This window comes from Natator depressus, chromosome 2, assembly GCF_965152275.1.
Source record: "Natator depressus isolate rNatDep1 chromosome 2, rNatDep2.hap1, whole genome shotgun sequence".
NCBI classification, from domain to species: domain Eukaryota; kingdom Metazoa; phylum Chordata; order Testudines; family Cheloniidae; genus Natator; species Natator depressus.
In genome coordinates, this window is record NC_134235.1 from 251,771,803 (window position 1) to 251,794,364 (window position 22,562).

The window sequence follows — 22,562 nt, forward strand, 5'->3', positions numbered from 1 at the left end:
GAAAAATTCAATAGCACCACATTCTACATTATTTATAGCTTGACCTGCGTGAGTCTAGTTCAGGGAAGGAGCAGGTACAGGACAATTCTGCATTATGCTCAGCAGATGGCAGTGTCTGAAGTTTACCTCTGAGCATTTTTCAGCTATGAAGAGCTGCGCTCAAAAAGTTTCATCAACAACTATTCACTTTATGGCTAAGCCTACTACCCAGGGTGAACAATACAGGTACTCCCTGTCCCAAGATAGGTCTAAATTTATAATGGGACACCTTCAACCCCCTACTGATAAAAAAAATTCTGGGTTTTGCTACTTCTTTGCAGGGCTCCCCTGCCACCATGCTTCTTGGGCTCAAGGACACCCTCAACCTCCCAACTTGTCTTCATTTGGTCTGTCTTCTGCTTCCTCCCCTCTCAAAAAAACCCTCCTGTCATCTGGAGCCTCCCTTTCCTCCTCCAGAAAGGAGCCCACGGCACCTCTAAGTCCCCTTACCTGGCCAAAACACTTCTACTCTTGTTGAGTACATGGGGTTTTCAAATCCGGATAACACCACCACACTATTTCAATACTCTTATTGAAAAGTTCAGGAAAGTAAGGAAGGGGTTCAGGAAGCTTGTCACTACATATGCAGTGTTTTATTTACAAAAATGGCAACTTGCTTAACAAGGGAACAGGAATAAATACCAGTTTGAAAGTGACGGATCTGTTTGCCTGGGGTTCTTCCACAATTTTCTGCAAATTAGCTGCAACTGAAATCACACACACACAGGTTACATTAGGACACTCAATACAGTTAATTCTAAATCCATTAGGAACTTACTTTTTTAAACACTACTCAGAGTACAAGCTTAGAACACTTTACAAATACAGGTTAATGTATGAAATCTTCAGGCGCATAACCAGGCAAAATAAAAAGTTATGTTTAATCTACACCTTTAAACTGTGCAAATATTATAGCTTGATTCTGAAAAGCAACCTCTGTTTATGCAGGTGTAGTCTTAAATGCCTGACTGTATTGGTAAATCAGGTGAGCTGCTAGCTGGCACCATTTCTACCTTCTAAGAGGGAGGCTGGATTGAGCCCCTTTTCAAAACCAGTCTCTCTGGAATGCAATTCGACATGCTATAGCTGATGAGAAGTGCTCATGCAGTGTAGATTGTTGTTAGTTTTAGACCGTTTAAGAGAAGGTATTCTTTTAGGGAATGATTGTGGGAGGTGGGGATCTGAGGCTTGGCTATACAAACACTTAGTTCGCAGCAAGCTGGGCTGCAGATGTACCCTGCACTAGCCTGCTGCGCGCTGTCTGCATGGACCCTGCTACAATCTACTAAGTGTTCTGTAGTGCACTTCGATCTACTCCTGTTTCAAAATGGGACACCAGCCAAGGGTCTCGAGAAGTGAAAGGAGGTGAAAGGCAAGTGTATCCACTGCACTCCCTAGATGCTGTTTATTTTAGTTTGTACTACAATTACAGTCAACAGAACCTTTTCTTCACAATTCTTATAAACAGGTCAAGTTCTCTGTGAACTCTGCCTGAGTGTGAGGATTTGAGCCCCAAAACTCCCAGTGGAATTAATGACAGTTTTGCCCAAGTATGATGTACAGAATCAGGGCCTAAGTGAGCTTTCCCAGAAGAACTCAGTACCTAAGGATCTGGCAATTCTCCACATGCTATATAACTAAAGGTGTTTATTGTAAAGCATACATATTCATACAGAGAAATACTACAGCATCACTTGTAAATTACCTATTACTAAATCTCTGCCATCAACAAGCCCAGCTGAGATGAGTTCTTGAGACACACCATCAGCAGTATCTGTAGGGGACAAAGATAAGTGCTATTAGTTTACATTACAACTAGTCTGGGACAACTTACACTATGGTCACTCAAACAACAAAGTCATAGGTACAACACTGGACAATCAAGTTTCTCATTAACCCAAATGATTTGGGAATCAGAAATTTGGCAAGGGTAGTTCTTAAAAACAAACAACTAAAACCTGCACAAATTGCATGGATTATAATTTATGATACAATAAAAGTTTGCTGAGCTGGCTGAGCTAGAAAAAATGTCTAAATGGTCACATTAGGACGCAATTATAATATATTTGCCAATTACAGTTTTGCTGCTTTTCTACCCTAAGCCTGTATTGACAGGTGGCCAGACAAATTTAAGGCCACTAGAGACTTCTGTAAATATCCTCATCTGCCTCCACCCCCACAAAAATCTAAGAGGTGGACACTATTTAAAATTAGCTACACCGTACCACCTCAGTTATCCAAAGGTCTTGTAGGGACACCCAGAACTTTCGGATTGAAGGAGCTGGTCCAGTAGCCTGCCAATCCTGCATTCATGGATTCATAAATTCCAAGGCCAAAAGGGACCATTGCGATCATCTAGTCTAACCTCCTGTATAACACAGGCCAGAGAACTTCCCCAAAATAATTCCTTTTGAACTAGAGCATATCTTTAAAAAAGAAAGCATGCAATCTTGAACATCAAGAGACCTTGATGCCATCATATTGAGTATGGAGGCAAGAACCATATAAAACGCAGATCCCAGCATACGTTGTTCCATCTTGAGCCAAGCTGCCTGTCACTTGGAGCATTACATGTTGTGACTTGTATTCTAGAGGCTGTAGACCACACTGTAGAACGTTGAGCTGGACATGGCCTGAGGACTGCATCTTAGTCCCTCCATTGCTGGTGTTCAGAGTGATATACTTTAAAAGGTTTCAGAGTAACAGCCGTGTTAGTCTGTATTCGCAAAAAGAAAAGGCGTACTTGTGGCACCTTAGAGACTAACCAATTCATTTGAGCATGAGCTTTCGTGAGCTACAGCTCACTTCATCGGATGCATACTGTGGAAAGTACAGAAGATCTTTTTATACACACAAAGCATGAAAAAATGGGTGTTTACCACTACAAAAGGTTTCTCTCCCCCCACCCCAAAAAAACCTTTTGTAGTGGTAAACACCCATTTTTGTCATGCTTTGTGTGTATAAAAAGATCTTCTGTACGTTCCACAGTATGCATCCGATGAAGTGAGCTGTAGCTCACGAAAGCTTATGCTCAAATAAATTGGTTAGTCTCTAAGGTGCCACAAGTACGCCTTTTTTTTTTGCGATACTTTAAAAGCATGCCCCACTGCCTCAGCACCAAACTTCCAAGAAGGTCTGATGCAGGCAGTTTGCTCTGGATATCTCAAACATTTAACGAGTGGAACAAGTACACTCCGGTTGAGCATAGGCCTCAATCTGAACCTTTGTTTGGATCACCACACATTCATTTCAATTTTTTGCCAAGAAAAAAAGAAACAAGAAACCCACCACAAAGATAGCCACCAACCCCCCCCATTCAATACATTTAATTTCCACAACTACTCACCTCTCCCTGGGGTAAATTCAAACCGAATATCATTTAGTTCTTTCTTTGAATTCCTGTGGTAAGAATACATAGTTTTAATAAATTAAAATGAAAAAGATGTTGTACAGAGTTTATTTCAGATTGTTTGTGGATTCCAGTGTTCTGGTTGAAGGGGAGTGATTCAAAAAAGATAATTGGATCTTAATTTTTAAATACCAGCTACTCTATCCAACAGGGATGCACAGACAGTCCCTGGATTTGCCTCTGGGAGGAAAGCTCTCAGTGCAGGGCCATCTACTTAGGAATTTGCTTCCCCCATTGGTTTGACAGAGCCAGTGCTTGTTGATACTCAGGATACATGAGGCCCATCTATCCAGGAACTTATGAGCGCCTCCCTACCACACACACACACACACACACACACACTCCAATATCCGAGCACCATGCAAACATGAATGGATTTATCCTTGAAGCATCCTTGTGGGGTAGGAAAAGTATCCCCATTTTGCAAATGGGGAACTGAGGCACGGAGATTAACTAACTTGCTTAGGAAGTCTGTGGCAGACCTGTGGAGACACTTGAGAGTTGAATATTCTTTAATGGTACTGCTGATGTTGCCAATTTAGATTGTATTTATAACTGGTTTCTCTTTCTTGTACCTAACTACAGAAGAGCACTGTACACAGTGGTAAACTGTTCTAAATAAGCTGATCTCCTTATACAATGAACATTAGGAAGGGCCTCCCTCCCCCATGAAGTTACCTAACACAGTCATGCTTAAGAAAGCACAGCAGAAGGCCATTCAGTACAACGATGTCAGGTCACTTGTGCAGACCGCTGGCTGCTACTCCATGAGACACTCCCAGCATGCCCACACAGAATCCCATTACAGCTGAGCAAGCCCACAAGAGATCAGGTACCGTAAGTGCTTTTGGTTGTTTTAAACAACTTAATATCCCTGAACACCCCTGGGAAAAATGGATAATTCATTCTTACCTAGTACATAGAGTTTGGCAAGCTTTACACAAAGATTGATACTTTTCAGGATACAGAATTTGCAAAGCTGCAAGGAGGAGCATGAATAAAAGAATTTGGGCCCCCTGGATTTCCTCATGCCCTCCAGTCCCATGGCCAAACATTGCTGGGTTTGGGTCCCAGTTAGGGGCATAGGATGGAACCTAAACTGGAGTACATGTATGGTCACCATCCCTTCAATGCAACAAGGGAGAAGACATGACGATCTATGAAATTAACGACACTTCTAGAACACTCTACAGTCATCCTCACAGCAACCCTCTGAGGTAGGGATAACGTCACCTACCTATCTTACAGATGGGGAAAACTGGTTATATAATTTACTCAAGGAAACAATGTTTCAGTGACAAATCCAGGATTACAATTCCAGAGCTCCCTAGTTTAACAGCCCAGGCCCTACCCACTCGTTCACACTGCCTTCCTTTCCAACAGCTGCACAGTAGCACACTTACCTTAACCTTAGCACAAGACTGATGGGGACTTTTACATCCTCCTGAACTGGTGCTGCAGCAGGGGGTGCCTAAAATGGGATTGGATTATTTTAAAATCAACTATCACGAACCCCTCTGCCCCCAGTCTTAAAAACACAAAACACAGATTACAACAATTGAGTATAAATGCGGAATACCATACAACTATCAAATACTATGTAACGTGTGGGCATATAACCACGCATTGGAATTTTGAGAGCACAATGAGAACCCAAACGAGAGGAATATTCATGTACAGTTGAACTATACTACATAGTAATATTTAGAAAGACAATTCTGTCTGGAATTGTCTCCAGAGAAAATAAATGGTGGAATAGGTATTTGCCTTTTAGAGACACTGGAAACTGGCCAGAGGCTTCAGAAGAGGTTTTCAGTGCATTTATCAAATAATTTTTCAGGCAAATTTGATTTGTTTGGAATCTAAGATATTTGATAAATCAGGATGGATTTTCCATCCCATGCCTCAAGATATCCTACACAGCTTTCTGAAGATACAGGAAAAAATTTTCAAAAGCATCTAAGTTTTTTAGGAGCCTTAAGCCCCACTGACTTTCAATGGGACTTAGGCGATTTAGAACATTTTAGCCACAATCCATAAAACCATAAATTGGGGGATTTATAGATTAGTAGGGAATTTACCTTTACCTAGATGTACATTCCTGAATGCATGGTTGTTTCATAGATCCCTAACACAATGGATTTTAAAAAGTTCTAAAAGGGGTTTATCTACCCATTTTCACTTCTGAATTATAGCTGATTATTTCTGCTTGTAGTCAGGTATTTGTTTCATGCTCTTCAGTAGTACATTTCCAGATCTTTATACTGCTGATGATAGATTTTAGGAAAGGGATATATTGTTTCATCAAAATCTGGCGGGGGGTGGAATAGATTGCTCTTTCATTGTCTAAATCTTGGTCTGTATTTCACATTCTGCACAACAGATTAACTTGAAGCAACAGGACAGACCGTACACGAGGCTGACAAAGCATGGAAACTCTACCCAAGACCTTTTTTCATCTGAATCAATCTCTTTTGAGCAACTTAAAAATTAACAGCTTGACTGAGAAATGAGGTATTTCACTCCATTCGATATCAATTTCACTACCTTTTCTGAAAAATCCGGGTCTAAATGCTGACCCTATTTAAAAAAGCATCAAAGATTCTGAGCTATGATTTAATGCAGCTAAGTGAATGTCTACTCCAAACTGTACCATTTCTCTTTAAGACTAGTATGTTGTCAGTAATGGTTATCTTTAAAATGGAAATAGGAATTAAGTGCAATGAGATTATATATAGTTCTACTAAAAAGAGTTTCTAGGAAAAAATGAAGACCAGAGTGTTACTTTTACTAGTAGCGTTGCCAAAACTCTTCCCTATGTGGCTATTAGAAAGAACAAAGCTAACATTGTCTTGTTAATATTAAATGCTTCTCCCCAACTGCAAATATGAACTTTAGTTTATTTTATTTAGAAGTACCATCATTCAGTAGTCTGGCAAATTTAGCAGCACTGTAAGCCAGCCGACTGCAAGACATATTCCAAATATCTCTGGAATGGTTTATTTTGGCAAATTCCGCCCCCACCCCCGCCCTTCAGCATTCACTTCTTTTCCTCCTGGGTAGGCTCTCCTAGCTGGGCTTTCCACTAAAAACAATACAGAACAGAATTAAGTTCTGTACTACTTAGCAAGGTTTTAGGTTTCCTCACACACATCAGTTCTCTTCTGCACCAAATGGGAGCCTGTCAAAAAACAGCCTCAAACTCAAAACCACAGGGAAATCTGATTTCTCTATTAGCTTCTGTTAATATGAAGGCTTTTTCAATGCACGTGTCATGCATCCCTTTCAGAGCCTGGAGGACCTCCTCCTTCCACCTCCCAGTTTCCTCCTACTCCTCCTTATAGACATACCCTTGAGGCTCTGAAGCTGCTGAGAGGTCTGGCCAGAACCTGCTTGACAGCCCTGACAATGTTACTCCTTAATCATCTTAAACAAGAAGCTGCTGATCCAACCAAGGCATTCCCCTCTTTCCTTCACCCTTCCCCAGACTCAAGAATGCACTCCCCGCACAGCACTAAAAGCCACTACTAGTTCGAAGAAAAGAAAACCCAGGAGCAGCAGATCCCTGCAGGACTGTGCAAAGCTAAGCACCCCAAAGCCATTAGGGCCTGCCTACTCCTCTTACTCAATTGGACAATTCACCACGCTAATACAAATCATAAGTAGCTTTCCTGGCTTAAATAAATTCTAGTGTGACTGATACTTTAAGGAGGATCTCCTACAAAATTGGAGATGTGTATAAAGGGTTTCTAGCCTTACCTGCCCTGCTGCTGGAGCTGCTGCAGGAGCCAGAGTGGGTGGAGGGACAGCAATTTGAGAAGGCTGCGCAGGTGCTTGTCCTGCTGGCTGAGGTAGTTGAGCAGGAGTCTGTGCTGGAACATGGAGTAAATGACCTGTGGGTTCAGCTGGTGGGAACAGCTACAAAAAACAAGATGTTTTAATGAGAAAAGGAATGTCATTGAAAGCAGGTGGCTGGGCATGAAGTGCATGGTGACGCCGCTTGCCAAAGCACAACTGATAAGTTTACTGCCAGCTACATTTCCATCCCCTCAAACCACTAAGTCAGATCAATGTGGGTGTCAAGAGGCTTCAACTTCTCCTTGTTCTGGAAGATGATTCCTCCTCTCCCTCATTATCTTCTGAAATGCTCATCCTCCCTATTACTATGGACAAGAAACTTGTATGGCAGAAGGACTGAATGCTACAAAGTAATACAAACCGAGCTCTTCCCTGGAAGATACAATCACATGCTGTAGTCTCCGTTTTCTTGGAACATGAGCATTATTGACGTCTCATTTGCCAAGTCATCGGGTCAACCTCTCACATTGCTTTATTAAAACTGGCTTGTGCTTCCTTTCAGAGGGGAAAGGGACACAACACAGGGAAGAATTAAATCTTTGTAGATAATTATCTGCTTCCAAAGAAATATGATTCCAGGTATTAAGATGTCATTCTTAATGACCTGCAGTCCCGCATTCAATTTTGAGGTAACGCAAACAGAGTGCAAGCTCTTCAAAGCATGTAAGAGCAGCATGATTGGGACTGGATGTATAGATTTAATGCTCTAGTCCCTGGCTGACCAAAAACATAGAAAAGAAAGAACCTAATCAGTTCTCCAGGGGAGAAGGATGGGTGAAATCTGAGTTATTGCAATTATAAATCTTCTGACCTCAATTCTGAGATGGCTCCAGGGAATCCCTCTCTAATTGATCAATTTCTCAGTTGCAAGCGGCGTTAGAACAGGATAGGCTAAGCCTAGTCAGAATTCTACAGGACATGCCAGTTTAACATCCCATGTGTGTCAGGAAGGAAATAAGTAATATCTACACACCAAATCAGAAAGCAACCATATGCTAATATCTATGATGCACTAATAACATTCTTGTGTAAGATTTGCAGATCGCAAAGAGTTCTGAAGCAAGATTTTAACTGTCATTAAATTCTTGCTCCACTACCAACTATGAAGGACTGCTGAAGGCCTAGCTCAGAGGCTTAGCTGTAGGCTGAGAATGAGTCAGACCAGGTCCTGTAAAATAGGCACTTTGGGTATGTCTACACTGCAATTAAAAACACGTGACTGGCCTGTGCCAGATGGCTTAGGCTCGCAGGGCTCGGGCTAAGGGGCTGTTTAACTGCAGCGTAGACTTTCGGGCCCCCCTTGTAGGGTCCTAGAGCCCAGGCTCCAGGCTGAGCCCAAATGTCTACACAGCAGTCAAACAGCCTCTTAGCCCGAGCCCACATCAATTGGCACGGGCCAGCTGCGGGTTCTGAATTACAGAGTAGACAAAACTGTAGCTCACGAAAGCTTATGCTCAAATAAATTTGTTAGTCTCTAAGGTGTCACAAGTACTCCTTTTCTTTTAGAGTAGACAAACCCTTTGAGTTGTTTGGGGGGAAGGGATGTGAAGAACTTGACAGACTCTGAAATAGTGGATTCAACCTCAAAGCGGAAGAGCAGTAACAATCTTCAGGATTTTATCTGACAAGGAAATCATCAGAGAAGATCCCCACAAGGGATATTCCTGGGATATTATTTTTAGAGCAACTAATTTTAGCAACTAATTCACTACACAGATGAGCCTCTGTCATGATAAGCTAAATTGAAAACAACATTCCCTATAAAGCAGCGGTTCTCAAACTGTAGGTCAGGACCCCAAAGTGGGTCACAAACCCATTTTAATGGGGTCGCCAGAGCCCAAGCCCAACTGCCCGGGATCGAAGCCTGAGGGCTTCAGCCCTGGGTGGTGTGGCTCAGGTTACAGGCCCCCTGACTGGGGCTGAAGCCCTTGGGCCTGGGCCCCTCACACTCAGGGCAGTAGGGTTTGAGCTTTGGCCCCGCCCGTGGTCATGAGGTTCAGGCAGGCTCAGTCTTTGGTCCCGGCTCCTGGGGTCATGTAGTAATTTTTGTTGTCAGAAGGGGGTTGCAGTGCAATGAAGTTTGAGAACCCCTGCTATAAAGGTTTGTTAAGGTTAGTGCTAAGAGGCTCTCTCTAGGTAGTCAATGATTCACCTTCTAGAGAAGGAACTAGCTTCCAAGTCCTGGGATATTATTTTTAGAGGCCAATAAGAACACATTCCTTGCAATATTGGCAATGATTGGGAGTTGTCAAATTCAAAGAGCAACAACTTCCAAAAGGCCCAACTTACCTCAGAATTCTGTAAAGATTCTTTCACTCTGGGAGACTAAAAAACGAAAAAAAGATCAGTTGTTACTATAAGCTGTTTAACAAAAAACCTTCTGACTAGCCACGGACTACCTCAATCATGTTAATATTCAATAAATGCACATATACGGGTCTGGTTTTACTGTTATCTACATATTAAAATGCACAATAGCAATCAAACCAGATAATTTCTCAGCAGCCTAGCCATGCTCTATCCCCCGAAAATGCATTATCATGGCTTGGCTTATTACTTACAGTTTCGATTTATACACAGTAGCATATAATAAGAAATGCTGGAGTTGTTTACTGGCAAAGAAATAGAATATTAATGAGGACTACATTGATCTGATTTGGATTTCATTAACAAGCCGAGACAATAAAATCTGTTTTAAAGCCACTCCAACACAGAATCACAGAATATCAGGGTTGGAAGGGACTTCAGGAGGTCATCTAGTCCAACCCCCTGCTCAAAGCAGGACCAATCCCCAACTAACATAACAGTCTGCAAAGCAATTAGAATATTAAAGGTGTCATAAGCATTCAATACATTAGAAAGTTGAAGTCATAAGCAATATACACGACAATGAAAAACAATTCCTAAGAACGATAAGGTATTTTTTCCTATCTACAGTTGAAACAATGAACAAATAGTCTTTTATTTTATATTTGGGAAACAATACTACCTTTTCCTATTAGTTATAAATTTCTGTTATGGTTATGCCTAGGACCCTCAAAGGTGTCAGAAAAGAAGTGGAAGAGAGAGTAAAAGGGAATTATTATTCAAATTAACTAGATTTGGGACACTCTGTGTTAGGTGCTATACAAACACGGGACAGTCCCTGCCCCGAAAAATTTATAGCCTAAAACAGTGTTTCTCAACCTTTTTGTGCTGGCGACCCACTTTGGACTTATTCAGATTTGAAAAGGTAGGTAGAGCCCTGCGCGGATACAAAATTTATATCCGTGGATACAGGTATCTACGGTTATAAAGCAGATATCCACGGAGTTGCAGGGCTCTAGCGACAACGAGAGAGACCAGCAGGGCCATGGACTGCAGCGGTGAAAGCAGCAGTATGTTGGGCAGTCGCTTGCAGGAGCCAGGGCCCAGCCTGGGCAGCTCCTCCAGAGTGGCTGTTCCACCCCCAGCCCTACACACTAGAGTGGGCACCAGGCTCACCAGCAGCTGTCGCTGGTCACGCTTGTGTGCAATCAGCTTGCACGCTCCCAGATAGGAGTCTTGGTCATCACTAACACTCTGAAATTCCGCAAATATCTGCTTTATATCCACGCGGGGCTCTAACACTGAGGGGCTGAAGCCCCCGGGAGCTGACAGACGAATCCTCAGCCCCGCCACCAGAGGCTGACAGATGGAGCCTGTAATCCCCCCTAAACTTGTCCCACAATCCCCCTGGAGGTCATGACCCCCAGGTTGAGAAACAATAGTCTAAAAAATGGGGCTGAGGTTGGGATAATAAAGTAATATTACATGTGGTATTACTGGAAGCAGAGGGTAACAAGGTGACTCTCAGTCCTGGGCGCTCCGTGAACTATCACACTGCCATTTGGATGAGACCCAAAACTGAGATCCTAATCCCTTTTTGGTTGTCAGAGACGCCACCATGTTTTTGGAAGAGTAGATGTTAGCCCCCTTATCTTGGCCAAATTGCCACTTTGGGTGATTTAAATTCGGCTTCCTTATATTCCTCATGCAATTTTAACTCGATAAGGTATCTTTACTCCCTGAACTAAGCTGTTCAACAGAATTGCTTCTTTTAAATAGCTGTCACATTTCATTCTGGATATGACTGCCTTTTAATGTTAACATTTTTTAAATAAAGTGACAGCTTGCTTTAGCAAAGTAAAGCAACAGATATGCAGTTTGGGACCCTGCTGGATGAAAGCTTCTACATAAATGAAATTAATCTTGGATATTTTTCTACTTCCATCTTTAAAGAAAACTAAGCTCATTTAATATTTATAGATGTTTTCTACAAATCTGTTTTCTTACTCACCAGCATTACTTATGCTCACACTTCAACAGCAGACAAACTAATGGCATTTCTATTCATTATTAGAAATGAAAACTAATGAAAATTCCAACTACTATCCCATTGAGCAAACTGGCTCAATTTTTACTTTCTGACAGAGATGCTAATTGAGCGGCTTGATCCCTCTGGAGTTTGAAAATTCAAATTAAAGATAAATCACAACGCACATGCTCTTAAAATGATTTACCTTCCACTATAAAATGAATGTATCAGTGTACAATGGCACCCTGCATGTTCACGCTCACTAGTTAATCACAACACTTCAGTAATTACTTTTGCATTCTTTAAGTAAGCTAATACACTTTAAAAACAAACTCAGAGTTGTGTATAACATGATGATATCCTTAATGTATAATCCTATTTTTTTAATCCTTGTCCTGCCTCTTCCCTTCTCTGTCTTGTTTGTATTCTTATTACCCTCACCTGCCCTGTGTCAGTTTAGATTGAAAGCTTTGGAGAAGGGACCAGGTCTCCATGCAGTGTCTAGCGTTCTTTTGAGCTCTCAGACAAACAGTGCTTCTAAGCTACACTGACTCATTTCTTGGGGTATTCAGACTCTTGGAAAATTGCATTTTAGAACAAATGAAGGGCTACAGTAAAGCTGTGTGCTACAGAGGAAAAGCGTCTGTGGGAATAATGCCAAACAATTTTTCTACATCTTGCTCGGGAACATGTCAAGTGAGGCTTAATGGTGGGATGGATTTCAGATTTTACCTTTCCACCTGGATTACTCTCTTCTCCTGGTGCCATCAGCATTTGATCACAGTGGAGGAGTTCCTCCTACACAGTATTCTCTGCAACCGACTGGTCTGCAATAAGACCTTTGTACTTTCTTTGGTGGAGAGGCTCTGGTAGTATGTTACAAATTGGCCAAAGTCAGTCTCGGATATTTGAAAATGGTATCTCCAGACACTGTTGCTACCTTCTGGCATTGGTTAGGCTAGTGACAAGATGAGCATTTTGCTCTTATGTTGTACTGTTAATTTTATTATTAGGTGCCCCTCGGAGATCTCCCACCCTAATATTGACCCAGCCTGACCCTGATTCACTTGTGAGATCTGAATGGATCACAGTACAAGGAATAATGTGTTCAGTTTTCAAAGAATCTTTAGCTAGTCCAAACATTTGGAATGGAGATTATAAATGAAGGGCTCAATTTTCTCTCACTCAATAGGAAAAAACAAATAAGCCATGTTTAAAACACAATAGGGGCCAGTGTTAAATCAGGGTATCGTGATTTCAGAGACAAGATATATAGGAACAAAATTTTAATTTTCTCTGAAACAAGGTTTGAAATATCAGCCTCCTTTAAAATTAGCCTTATAATTTAAAATATAGGGAGAGAGTATTTTATAGCTGAGAGTGTCCTAGATTAAGATTTTCAGAATTATCTATCTGATATGTAAGATCATCCGTGGATGAGTAGTAACAGTCTGACCACAAAGAGGAAGCTAGTCAAATTTGTAACTGGAAAGCTAACATAAAAACAGAGTTACTGTAACCACCAAGCATATTAGAAAAGTGTGTAAAGGTAAATATTAACAGGCACCATTTTAAAAAAATTCCAAGGTTGCGAAAAACAATTTTGCAGAGACTTAAGGAAATTGCTACACAGATCATAAATAGAAGGGATGTAATGAACCAGAAGACGGAAATGAGAAAGATGAAAGGTTTAAAGGGGCAAATGTTCAAATAACACCCCGAGAGAAAATAACTTTAGGACAAGAGTATTTGAAGAAGTCTCCAAAAGCTCATTCTTTGGCTCTCTTTTGTTAAATCTGACAACCGTTAAAATCCACGTGTTGCTATGAAAGGGAAGAATTACATTCAGAAAACATCTTTGAAGTGGTAGTGTTTGGAATGATGAGCATACATATCATTGAAGATTTAAGATCTACAAAGGATTTAACACTTCAAGTTTTACACCTGTTTTTTTCAACATAAAATATAATACTGTAAAATCCGTAGCTACTTAGGACTTCACGGATGCCACTTGATTGCCCACTGGGGCCATGCAAGTCCATGGCAACTGCTGAGATAGAACTGTTCCACCTGTCCAATCACAAGTCCCAATTACTTGAGCTAAGGGAGAAGGTTGGCTGTGTAAGACCGATGATGCAGTTGAGCAGTACTGATTCTATCATGTAGGAGGCAGTGATATCAATATCAATCAGGTCATTACAGTACTTAAGACAATGTTACGAAAACCATCTCAGGTAGTTTATACTACTGGAGTTTTAAATTAGCCATAAGAATATCCTGATTCTCTGTTAATCCACTGGACTGGGACCCAGGGGATCTGGATTCATATCCCCAGCTCTACTACAGACTTGTGTGCAACTTTGGAAAAGTCACAAGCCCTGTGCCTCAGGACTGCGTCTGTAAAATAGGGATACTACTACTTCTCCCATCCTGTCTCTCTCATGTCTGGTTAGACTGTAAACTCTCCGGGACAAGGACTTGTTAGGATATAGATATTCAGGCCTGTCTGTAAAGGCCAAACTCGAAGAATTTAGGTGTATTCTTACCACTTAGCTAGTTCTAGAGGTATAAAAGAGAATCAAAATCACTGACTGTATAAGGCCTTTTCTCACTATGACAGTCTGAAGCCCTGTTCTTAGGCTAAGATCTTTGGCTACACAGCAGAGGCAGCCATAAGCTGCGAAGCAAATTTTGGTCACATCTTTACATTCCAAACTAGTCTCACTGAAATAAGGAGCTATTGGGCTCTTAGGAATACAATCCTGTCCTGATAGTGCCTATCACCCCCAGAGAAAGGGAAGTGCCTAGAAAATGTAAAAGGAAACTTAGTTTGATAGCATCCTGTCTGGCAAGAACTCACTTATCAATAGCTGGGATGTGAAATCCTCATTTCTGTGTTGTTCTATCAATGTAGTCCCCCCATCTCCCTATTGTTTATATGTATAATCTCAGTCTGGTTCTGTGATTGTTTCTGTCTGCTGTATAATTAATTTTGCTGGGTGTAAACTAATTAAGGTGGTGGGATATAATTGGTTACATAATCATGTTACAATATGTTAGGATTGGTTAGTTAAATTTCAGTAAAATGATTGGTTAAGGTATAGCTAAGCAGAACTCAAGTTTTACTACACAGTCTGCAGTCAATCAGGAAGTATGGCCGGGGGGTGGGGGGGATGGGAACAGGAAATGGGGGTGGGGAAATTGGAATCATGTTTTGCTAAGGGGGGGAATGGGAACAGGGACACAGGTAAGGCTCTGTGGTGCCAGAGCTGGGAAGGGGGACACTAATGAAGGAAACTGGAATCATGCTTGCTGGAAGTTCACCCCAATAAACATCGAATTGTTTGCACCTTTGGACTTTGGGTATTGTTGCTCTCTGTTCATGCGAGAAGGACCAGGGAAGTAAGCAGGTGAAGGAATAAGCCCCTAACAGGACTGTCTTACTGTGTATGTGTAACATTTCACACAATGGGGTTCTGAAGACTGCTGGAGCATCTAGGCACTACTGCAATACAAATAATACAATTGTTGCAGAATCCAGAGGCTCACCCTGAGCTGTGAAATTGCTGCTCTGCCTTCCTCACTTTCTTCATCTAGTTCATCATCACTCCACTCCCAGCCACCATCTTCAGTCTTATGAAGACGCCCACTGGAACCTGGGACCCTCCGGACCTGTTCAGCAGAGAGACAAACCAATGCTGTATGAAGCAGATAATTCTAATGGTCTTTTTTAGGAAAAATGTGTCCAAACATCATCTAAGCTGTCATCCTGGAGTCTAACAGGAACCGATAAGAGATCAGTGAGTTTATATCTAGAGGGCATTAGAATATCATAATGCTAACTAAGAATTAGTCCAAAAAATTGAGCACAGTTTTAAGCATAAAAACTAGCAGAACTGTGACATCCATTGTTAAACAAAGGTGGTCACTGTCCATTGGCATCTTGGTACCTTTTTAGCTCTTTCAGTGATTGTTGGTGCTCTCTGCAACATCTTTTCTTGTAGAAATTCTTTATTCTGGAAAAGAAAAAGATTTTAAGTGTCTAATTCACTCTTCTACTGTTGAAAGTCATTTTACGGCTAAAGCATTTTTTGGCCATAAAAACCACTTTCAATCTAATTTTAACAGAACCAGGAAGACATATGCTGTTTGGGAGCCAACATCGTTCTAAGAACATCTGCGAGATGTAACAAGAAGCAATCCACCATTCATTCCCTGGGACTGCAGTCAGAATTTCTCTAATATGCATGCTAATCCTATATAACTTTTCATCTGTGATAGATTTCCCACTGCAAAATGATATAGGATTAGCAAGCAAGACGTGGTATACAAGAAACTTTGATTTTCCTTAAAATTCAACTGAATCACTGCAAAATCACTGCCCCCCAAAAGGGTACCTTGACTTAAGGCCTAGAACAAGAGAGAAAGAAATACTCTGCCCTGATCCAGTGACAGATTTAAGGTCTGGTATCTTGCTACCCACCCTTTGGGTCTAGAAATGGGAGTTTTATATCATTTGGTATGGGAGACGCCCAGCTTTCAAAAGCATACAGCACTTGCTACTAGTTTTGGAGAGCCCTGAAACACTTGACCTTATTTATGGCATAATACAGTAGAACCTCAGATTTACAAACACCTCAGGTATGGAGGTTGTTCGTAACTCTGAACAAAACGTTATGGTTGTTCTTTCAAAAGTTTACAACTGAACATTGACTTAATACAGCTTTGAAACTTTACTACGAAGAAGAAAAATGCTGCTTTTAACCATCTTAATTTAAATGAAATAAGCACAAAAAGTTTCCTTATGTCAATTTTGTTTTAAACTTTCCCTTTATGTTTTTAGTAGTTTATGTTTAACACAGTACTGTACTTGCTTTTTTTTTTTGGTCTCTGCTGCTACCTGATTGTGTACTTCCAGTTCCAAATGAGATGTGTGGTTGACCGGTCAGTTCATAACTCTGGTGTTCGTAACTCTGAGGGTTCTACTGTACACAGAAAGTCTCCCAGATTGTTTTCAGAGGTTTCTAAGATCTTAGTTAGATTTACTCCCTGTGAGACCTCATCTACACTTGTGCCAGCGTGTAGGGTACATGGAGCTACGTGAGATAGTGAAAGGCAGGCTGCATCTACACTCACTGCGGAGTATAGCTACGCTTGGCAGTGAAAGGCTCTGGCAGGGGGGAGGCAGTGGGAAAAGTCTCCAGCTGAGCTGCTGGAGCCTTTCACCACTGCCTCCCTCTGCCAGAGCTCTTCTACTTTACTTGCCTAAGCAGTGCCTCACTGTCTACACAGCTACTTTATATCCGTGCTAGCTGGGCATGGAGTAGCTAACTCTCCACATCACTGCAAGTGTAGACATACTTTTAGTTGGCTTTAGAGGTGGAGGGGGGAAAAAAATAAACCCAATGGAAGATGTTAAAAACGCTCCAAGATGTTTAAATAGTCTCTATGAAACACGTTTCTGTAACAGAATACATGATTTGACAGCATACAAAGGTTTTATTTCATTAATTTGCAACAAGCAGCCTAACTCAGAGTAGCACTGATTGTAAACAAAACAGCCATTCCAAACTCACACCAGTAAAGCCTTATACCGCCCCACAGATTTCATGATACATAATATTTCCCTTCCATACAAGTTTTATCATACCTTTGCTTTTGTGAAAAATTTGTGTCTTAATAGCTCTGCTGCTGTTGGTCTATTAACAGAAGAGGGAGAAAAATAGTTATAATTGTTACTTTGAAATGTCAGGTTTCAGAGTCGCAGCCATGTTAGTCTGTATCCGCAAAAAGAAAAGGAGGACTTGTGGCACCTTAGAGACTAACAAATTTATTAGAGCATAAGCTTTCGTGAGCTACAGCTCACTTCATCGGATGCATACAGTGGAAAATATAGTGGGGAGATTTTATATACACAGAGAACATGAAACAATCTGTATGGTAACACCCATTGTTTCATGTTCTCTGTGTATATAAAATCTCCCCACTATATTTTCCACTGTATGCATCCGATGAAGTGAGCTGTAGCTCACGAAAGCTTATGCTCTAATAAATTTGTTAGTCTCTAAGGTGCCACAAGTCCTCCTTTTCTTTTTGAAATGTAACTTATTCTTCCAAGCTGCTTGCCTCATTCACCGCAACCTGCCTACAACATGAAACTTTGCCACCTGACTGTTTACCCACAACCCAAGACCCCGAGTCAGCTGGCACGGGCCAGCCGTGGGTGTCTAGTTGCTGTGTAGACATCTCCAATAAGGACAGCAAAAGCAATGGCTCTTTTCCAGATGTGATGCACTGCAGTTCACACCTCTGCTTTCAGGCAGATGGTTACTAAATACTAATTGTGCATTAGGTTAGTTATCTTTAGAAAGTGACATATATAGACATTACACATTTAGGAGGTGCACTGATATACCTTTGGTTATCTGCTGGCACCATTTAGCTGAAACTGGTTTGCGAGCTCTTCCAGATTGTTACTACCTTTGTTTTACTCATCTGCACATTTTCTAGCACAATGGGACCCTGACTGGGGCTTCACGCCCGTACCATAGAAGAAAGAAAGAAATAGTAATAAATTGGGAATTGCAACGCCATTTGCTTTCCCCCCCCCGCCCCCATCACACCCTTAACACTGAACAGATGATCACCTACTTGTAGTGAGAGGATGATTTAAAACTGCTGTATCAGGATATTTTAAAAAGATTTGCATGGATGAGAGAACGTGTTATGGGAAGTTTACCAATGTTTTATATAGCTGTCCTTAATAAATAGTCCTTATAACCAAATGAGTCAAGATTGCACTAAGAGCCTTCTTATATTTGCAAATTTAAAAACAATGTATATTTTAAAAGCGCCACAGGTAAATACACAGTTCACAACCTATAATTTCTGATGGGCAAAAAACACAGTGCAGCTTGAACCAGAAGCAAGACAAAAATTGCAATTAAGTCTCTGGGAGTACAATACTGAGCTAGTCAGAACCGGTTAATCAGAATGAAAGTTGTGTGTCTTGCCAGCCGTACATAGTATTGAACATTTATCCCTATTTATAAAAAATGATGATGGGCAGAAGAACTTATTTTCAGACAGCAGGTCCTCTGCAATCATCTTGGCTCAAAGATTGCAGAGCTAACTAGGACAACTTTTATTTTTAAATTTTGGTGGTAGTTTTACCTTTTTTCAGGGTCTTTCTGTAGGCATGAGGAAATCATCTTCCTAAATGATTTCCCATACTTCTTCAGCATTTCTTTATCTTGCACGCCAGTCTCTAAAGAAGGTGGATCATTCTGTAGTGTCAGCATTAAAACCTGAAAGAATTAAATCCATTGGAAACATCTAGGAAGACCAAAAATTCTTAGAAGTCAGGTCTAGGGAACCCCACACATACAGCAGCCTGATGCATTCTGGGGACGCACATCTTTAACATGTTAGGAGTTGAGATACAGGCTTCAAATTGCAAGTAAGGTCAGAGCAAGTTTTCAGGTCAGTCACGCCAGCATGATGCAGCCCCAAAGGGAAGAAAAGGGGCACAGCATTTCTGCCAAGCATGTTCATTCTATAGACACTGGTCATATGAGACTTTAGATTCAAATGCTCAGTTCAGATTTCTTTGCAGGTATCTTAGACTTGTGGGAAAGAGGGAGTTAGAAAGAAATATGGCTAATTATGAATGTAAAAAAGCCCAAGAATAATTCTCTCTCTCACACACACACACTCTCTCTCTCGCACTAAGTGGAGGATTTCTTCTATTCCACTCAACAAAACATTCTGAAGGGGAAAAAAAAGATTATTCTTGCCACCATCTTACTCTTGTCGCTTCAATACAGGTTTCACCAATTTTAGAAGAGGAACCAGCCTGCAGCATAATTTAAAGGTGTCCACTGTTCTAAAAATGCAGTGGTCCATCAATTCATACAGAATTATACAATCCAATGTAAATGGAGATTAATCTTCCCAAGTCACAAATATGAAAACATAATTACAACTTAAGTGACCTTTATAGTCCAGGATCTGAACTTGGAGTTCGAATACAGTAATCGTAGAACTGAGTGCAGGCCACAAAACCTACTGTAAAATGCTTTTAAAATTTCATTATCACATAAGAAAGTATTATTGAAAACAACATTTACTAAATCAGTGAATATTTGTCTGTTGCTTTGCAGACCAGGGGCATTGTTAACATGATCACTGACTGCATCTGAAACAACTCGGTTGTTCAAGGCCTTGTCTGCAAAGGAAAGTTGCACCAGTTTAACTTATTTTAGTTAAACTCGTGCAAACCTCTGGCTAGACTCTTATTTCAATTTAAGACAAGCTTATTTCAGGTTAGCGTCAGTCAATAAGAAATGTGCTTAAATTAAACCAAAATTTGATACTCAAACTGAAATTAGAGGCCACGAAAGGCTTTGCACATGTTTAACTGAACAAGTTGAAAAACTGATTTAAATGAAACTGGTGCAACTTCTGTGCACAGGCAAGGCATAAGGCAGGTCTCTTTTCAGACTATTTGTCAAACCCATTAAATGTTTCAGTTTTGAATAAAATATAATTGTTTTCTAGAAAACATGTTTGTTCCATTGATGCTAGCTGGTGAAAACCTACCTTTAATTCCTGAGCGATAATCAGGGTAAGTGGTTGCAATATTTTGCAAGAATTTGAATAATATGCAACAGCAACACAAATCTAAAACCCCCTATTTAAAAATCTGGAGTACATGAAACAAGTATTTGAAGAGAACGGATGTGTCTTCTGCACAGCAAATATCTGACAAAACAATTACCATATCAGTCTGGAGTATGTCTGCATAGCAGTGAAGTCTCCAGGTCCCTTAACCCATAACGCTGTGTAGCAAGGGACAGCTAGTACAATCACAACACAGCAGACCTGCAAGGAAGGGAACTTCCACCCCCTCCCGAGTCCATGTGCTCATTACCTCATTTACTAGAAAGAGGTATGTCTGAACATAAGGGCATCTGAACATGTAGAAACAGGTCCTTATTTTCTGAAAGTTGAAGTCTTAAAATCCATTGCATCCTAGCAACTGTACCACTACAACAAGAGCTGGTTTTCCTTTTTTTAAAATAAAGGTTTTAATACTTAAATTTAAGCGAGGGGTAGAAAGATTTGACGTCTATTATAACAGGAGTTAAAGTATTTTATGTGGTTTAAGCAAGGTTTGTTTTATTCTTTTAATGGTAAAAACTGTGTCTGAATTCCGGATGGATGGACAGACAGATAAGGCTACAAGTCAGTCATGGAGCTCACAGATTCTGTGATTTTAAGAGACCTCTGTAACTTCCTCAAAATTCCACTAATTCAGCCCCAGGCAGCGGGGCTCAGACTTCAGAGTGAGCCCGAGCCCCGTAGCCAAGCCCCACTGCCCGTAACTTATCTTTGCGGGGCCTCCTGTGGAGTAGGGCCCCAGCCAATTGCCCTGCTTGCTACCCCCTAACACTGGCCCTTTGTACATTTCCGCAATTTTATTGTTTATTGCCTGTGTCCCATCTGTGACTTTTAATAAAAATACACATGCCAAAATTTTAGCCATATTTTTTTTTATTTCTATATTATAAATAAATAAAAAATAGACTTTTTTTTTTTTTTTTTTTTTAAGTAGCAGCATGGGGAAATCTGTCTCTCTTGCAGAATCTAAGGGTTTTTGCAGGTGGCAGCAGAATAAAAATGGGATTCAAAAAATATCCTGCCCAGGGCTCTAGTTTAGAGCAACAACCCTCCCCAGGCTTCAGTGATGTGCCTTTAAAATGGAAACCTCTGAACTAAACCAACAAAAATACCATATTACACACAAATTTTTTTTTTGTTCAATATCTTCATAAATGATCTGGAGGATGGTGTGGATTGCACTCTCAGCAAATTTGCGGATGATACTAAACTGGGAGGAGTGGTAAATACCCTGGAGGGGAGGGATAGGATACAGAAGGACCTAGACAAATTGGAGGATTGGGCCAAAAGAAATCTGATGAGGTTCAATAAGGATAAGTGCAGGGTCCTGCACTTAGGATGGAAGAATCCAATGCACCGCTACAGACTAGGGACCAAATGGCTAGGCAGCAGTTCTGCGGAAAAGGACCTAGGGGTGACAGTGGACGAGAAGCTGGATGTGAGTCAACAGTGTGCCCTTGTTGCCAAGAAGGCCAATGGCATTTTGGGATGTATAAGTAGGGGCATAGCGAGCAGATCGAGGGACGTGATCGTTCCCCTCTATTCGACACTGGTGAGGCCTCATCTGAAGTACTGTGTCCAGTTTTGGGCCCCACACTACAAGAAGGATGTGGATAAATTGGAGAGAGTCCAGCGAAGGGCAACAAAAATGATTAGGGGTCTAGAGCACATGACTTATGAGGAGAGGCTGAGGGAGCTGGAATTGTTTAGTCTGCAGAAGAGAAGAATGAGGGGGGATTTGATAGCTGCTTTCAACTACCTGAAAGGGGGTTCCAAAGAGGATGGCTCTAGACTGTTCTCAATGGTAGCAGATGACAGAACGAGGAGTAATGGTCTCAAGTTGCAATGGGGGAGGTTTAGATTGGATATTAGGAAAAACTTTTTCACTAAGAGGGTGGTGAAACACTGGAATGCGTTACCTAGGGAGGTGGTAGAATCTCCTTCCTTAGAGGTTTTTAAGGTCAGGCTTGACAAAGCTCTGGCTGGGATGATTTAACTGGGAATTGGTCCTGCTTCAAGCAGGGGGTTGGACTAGATGACCTTCTGGGGTCCCTTCCAACCCTGATATTCTATGATTTTATGAAATCCCAGCTCAGTCCCCATAGTTATAACTCCCCCAAATAGATATCAGGCAGTTAGAGCTGACAAAAACATACGGTGAAACGTACTACCTCTCTGACAGAATGAACCCAATTACCTTTCAGGAATACCCAAGGCTGATGCCCTCAATTCATTTTA

The 22,562-nt window shown here is 41.1% G+C and overlaps 1 protein-coding gene across 2 annotated transcripts in view; it reads right to left on the reverse strand.

Annotated features, from left to right (window-relative positions):
• Window positions 1-22,562, reverse strand: part of OXSR1 (oxidative stress responsive kinase 1) — a 121,832-nt gene that overhangs the window by 1,791 nt on the left and 97,479 nt on the right. For both annotated transcript variants that reach the window (XM_074946358.1, XM_074946359.1), the window contains 10 exons: window positions 18,816-18,949; window positions 17,293-17,341; window positions 15,593-15,658; window positions 15,192-15,314; window positions 9,596-9,631; window positions 7,208-7,366; window positions 4,852-4,919; window positions 3,386-3,438; window positions 1,745-1,813; window positions 682-746 (listed from right to left, as the gene is read on the reverse strand). In XM_074946358.1, the coding sequence (XP_074802459.1) occupies window positions 682-746; window positions 1,745-1,813; window positions 3,386-3,438; window positions 4,852-4,919; window positions 7,208-7,366; window positions 9,596-9,631; window positions 15,192-15,314; window positions 15,593-15,658; window positions 17,293-17,341; window positions 18,816-18,949 (822 nt within the window). The remainder of the gene's footprint in view (window positions 1-681; window positions 747-1,744; window positions 1,814-3,385; window positions 3,439-4,851; window positions 4,920-7,207; window positions 7,367-9,595; window positions 9,632-15,191; window positions 15,315-15,592; window positions 15,659-17,292; window positions 17,342-18,815; window positions 18,950-22,562) is intronic.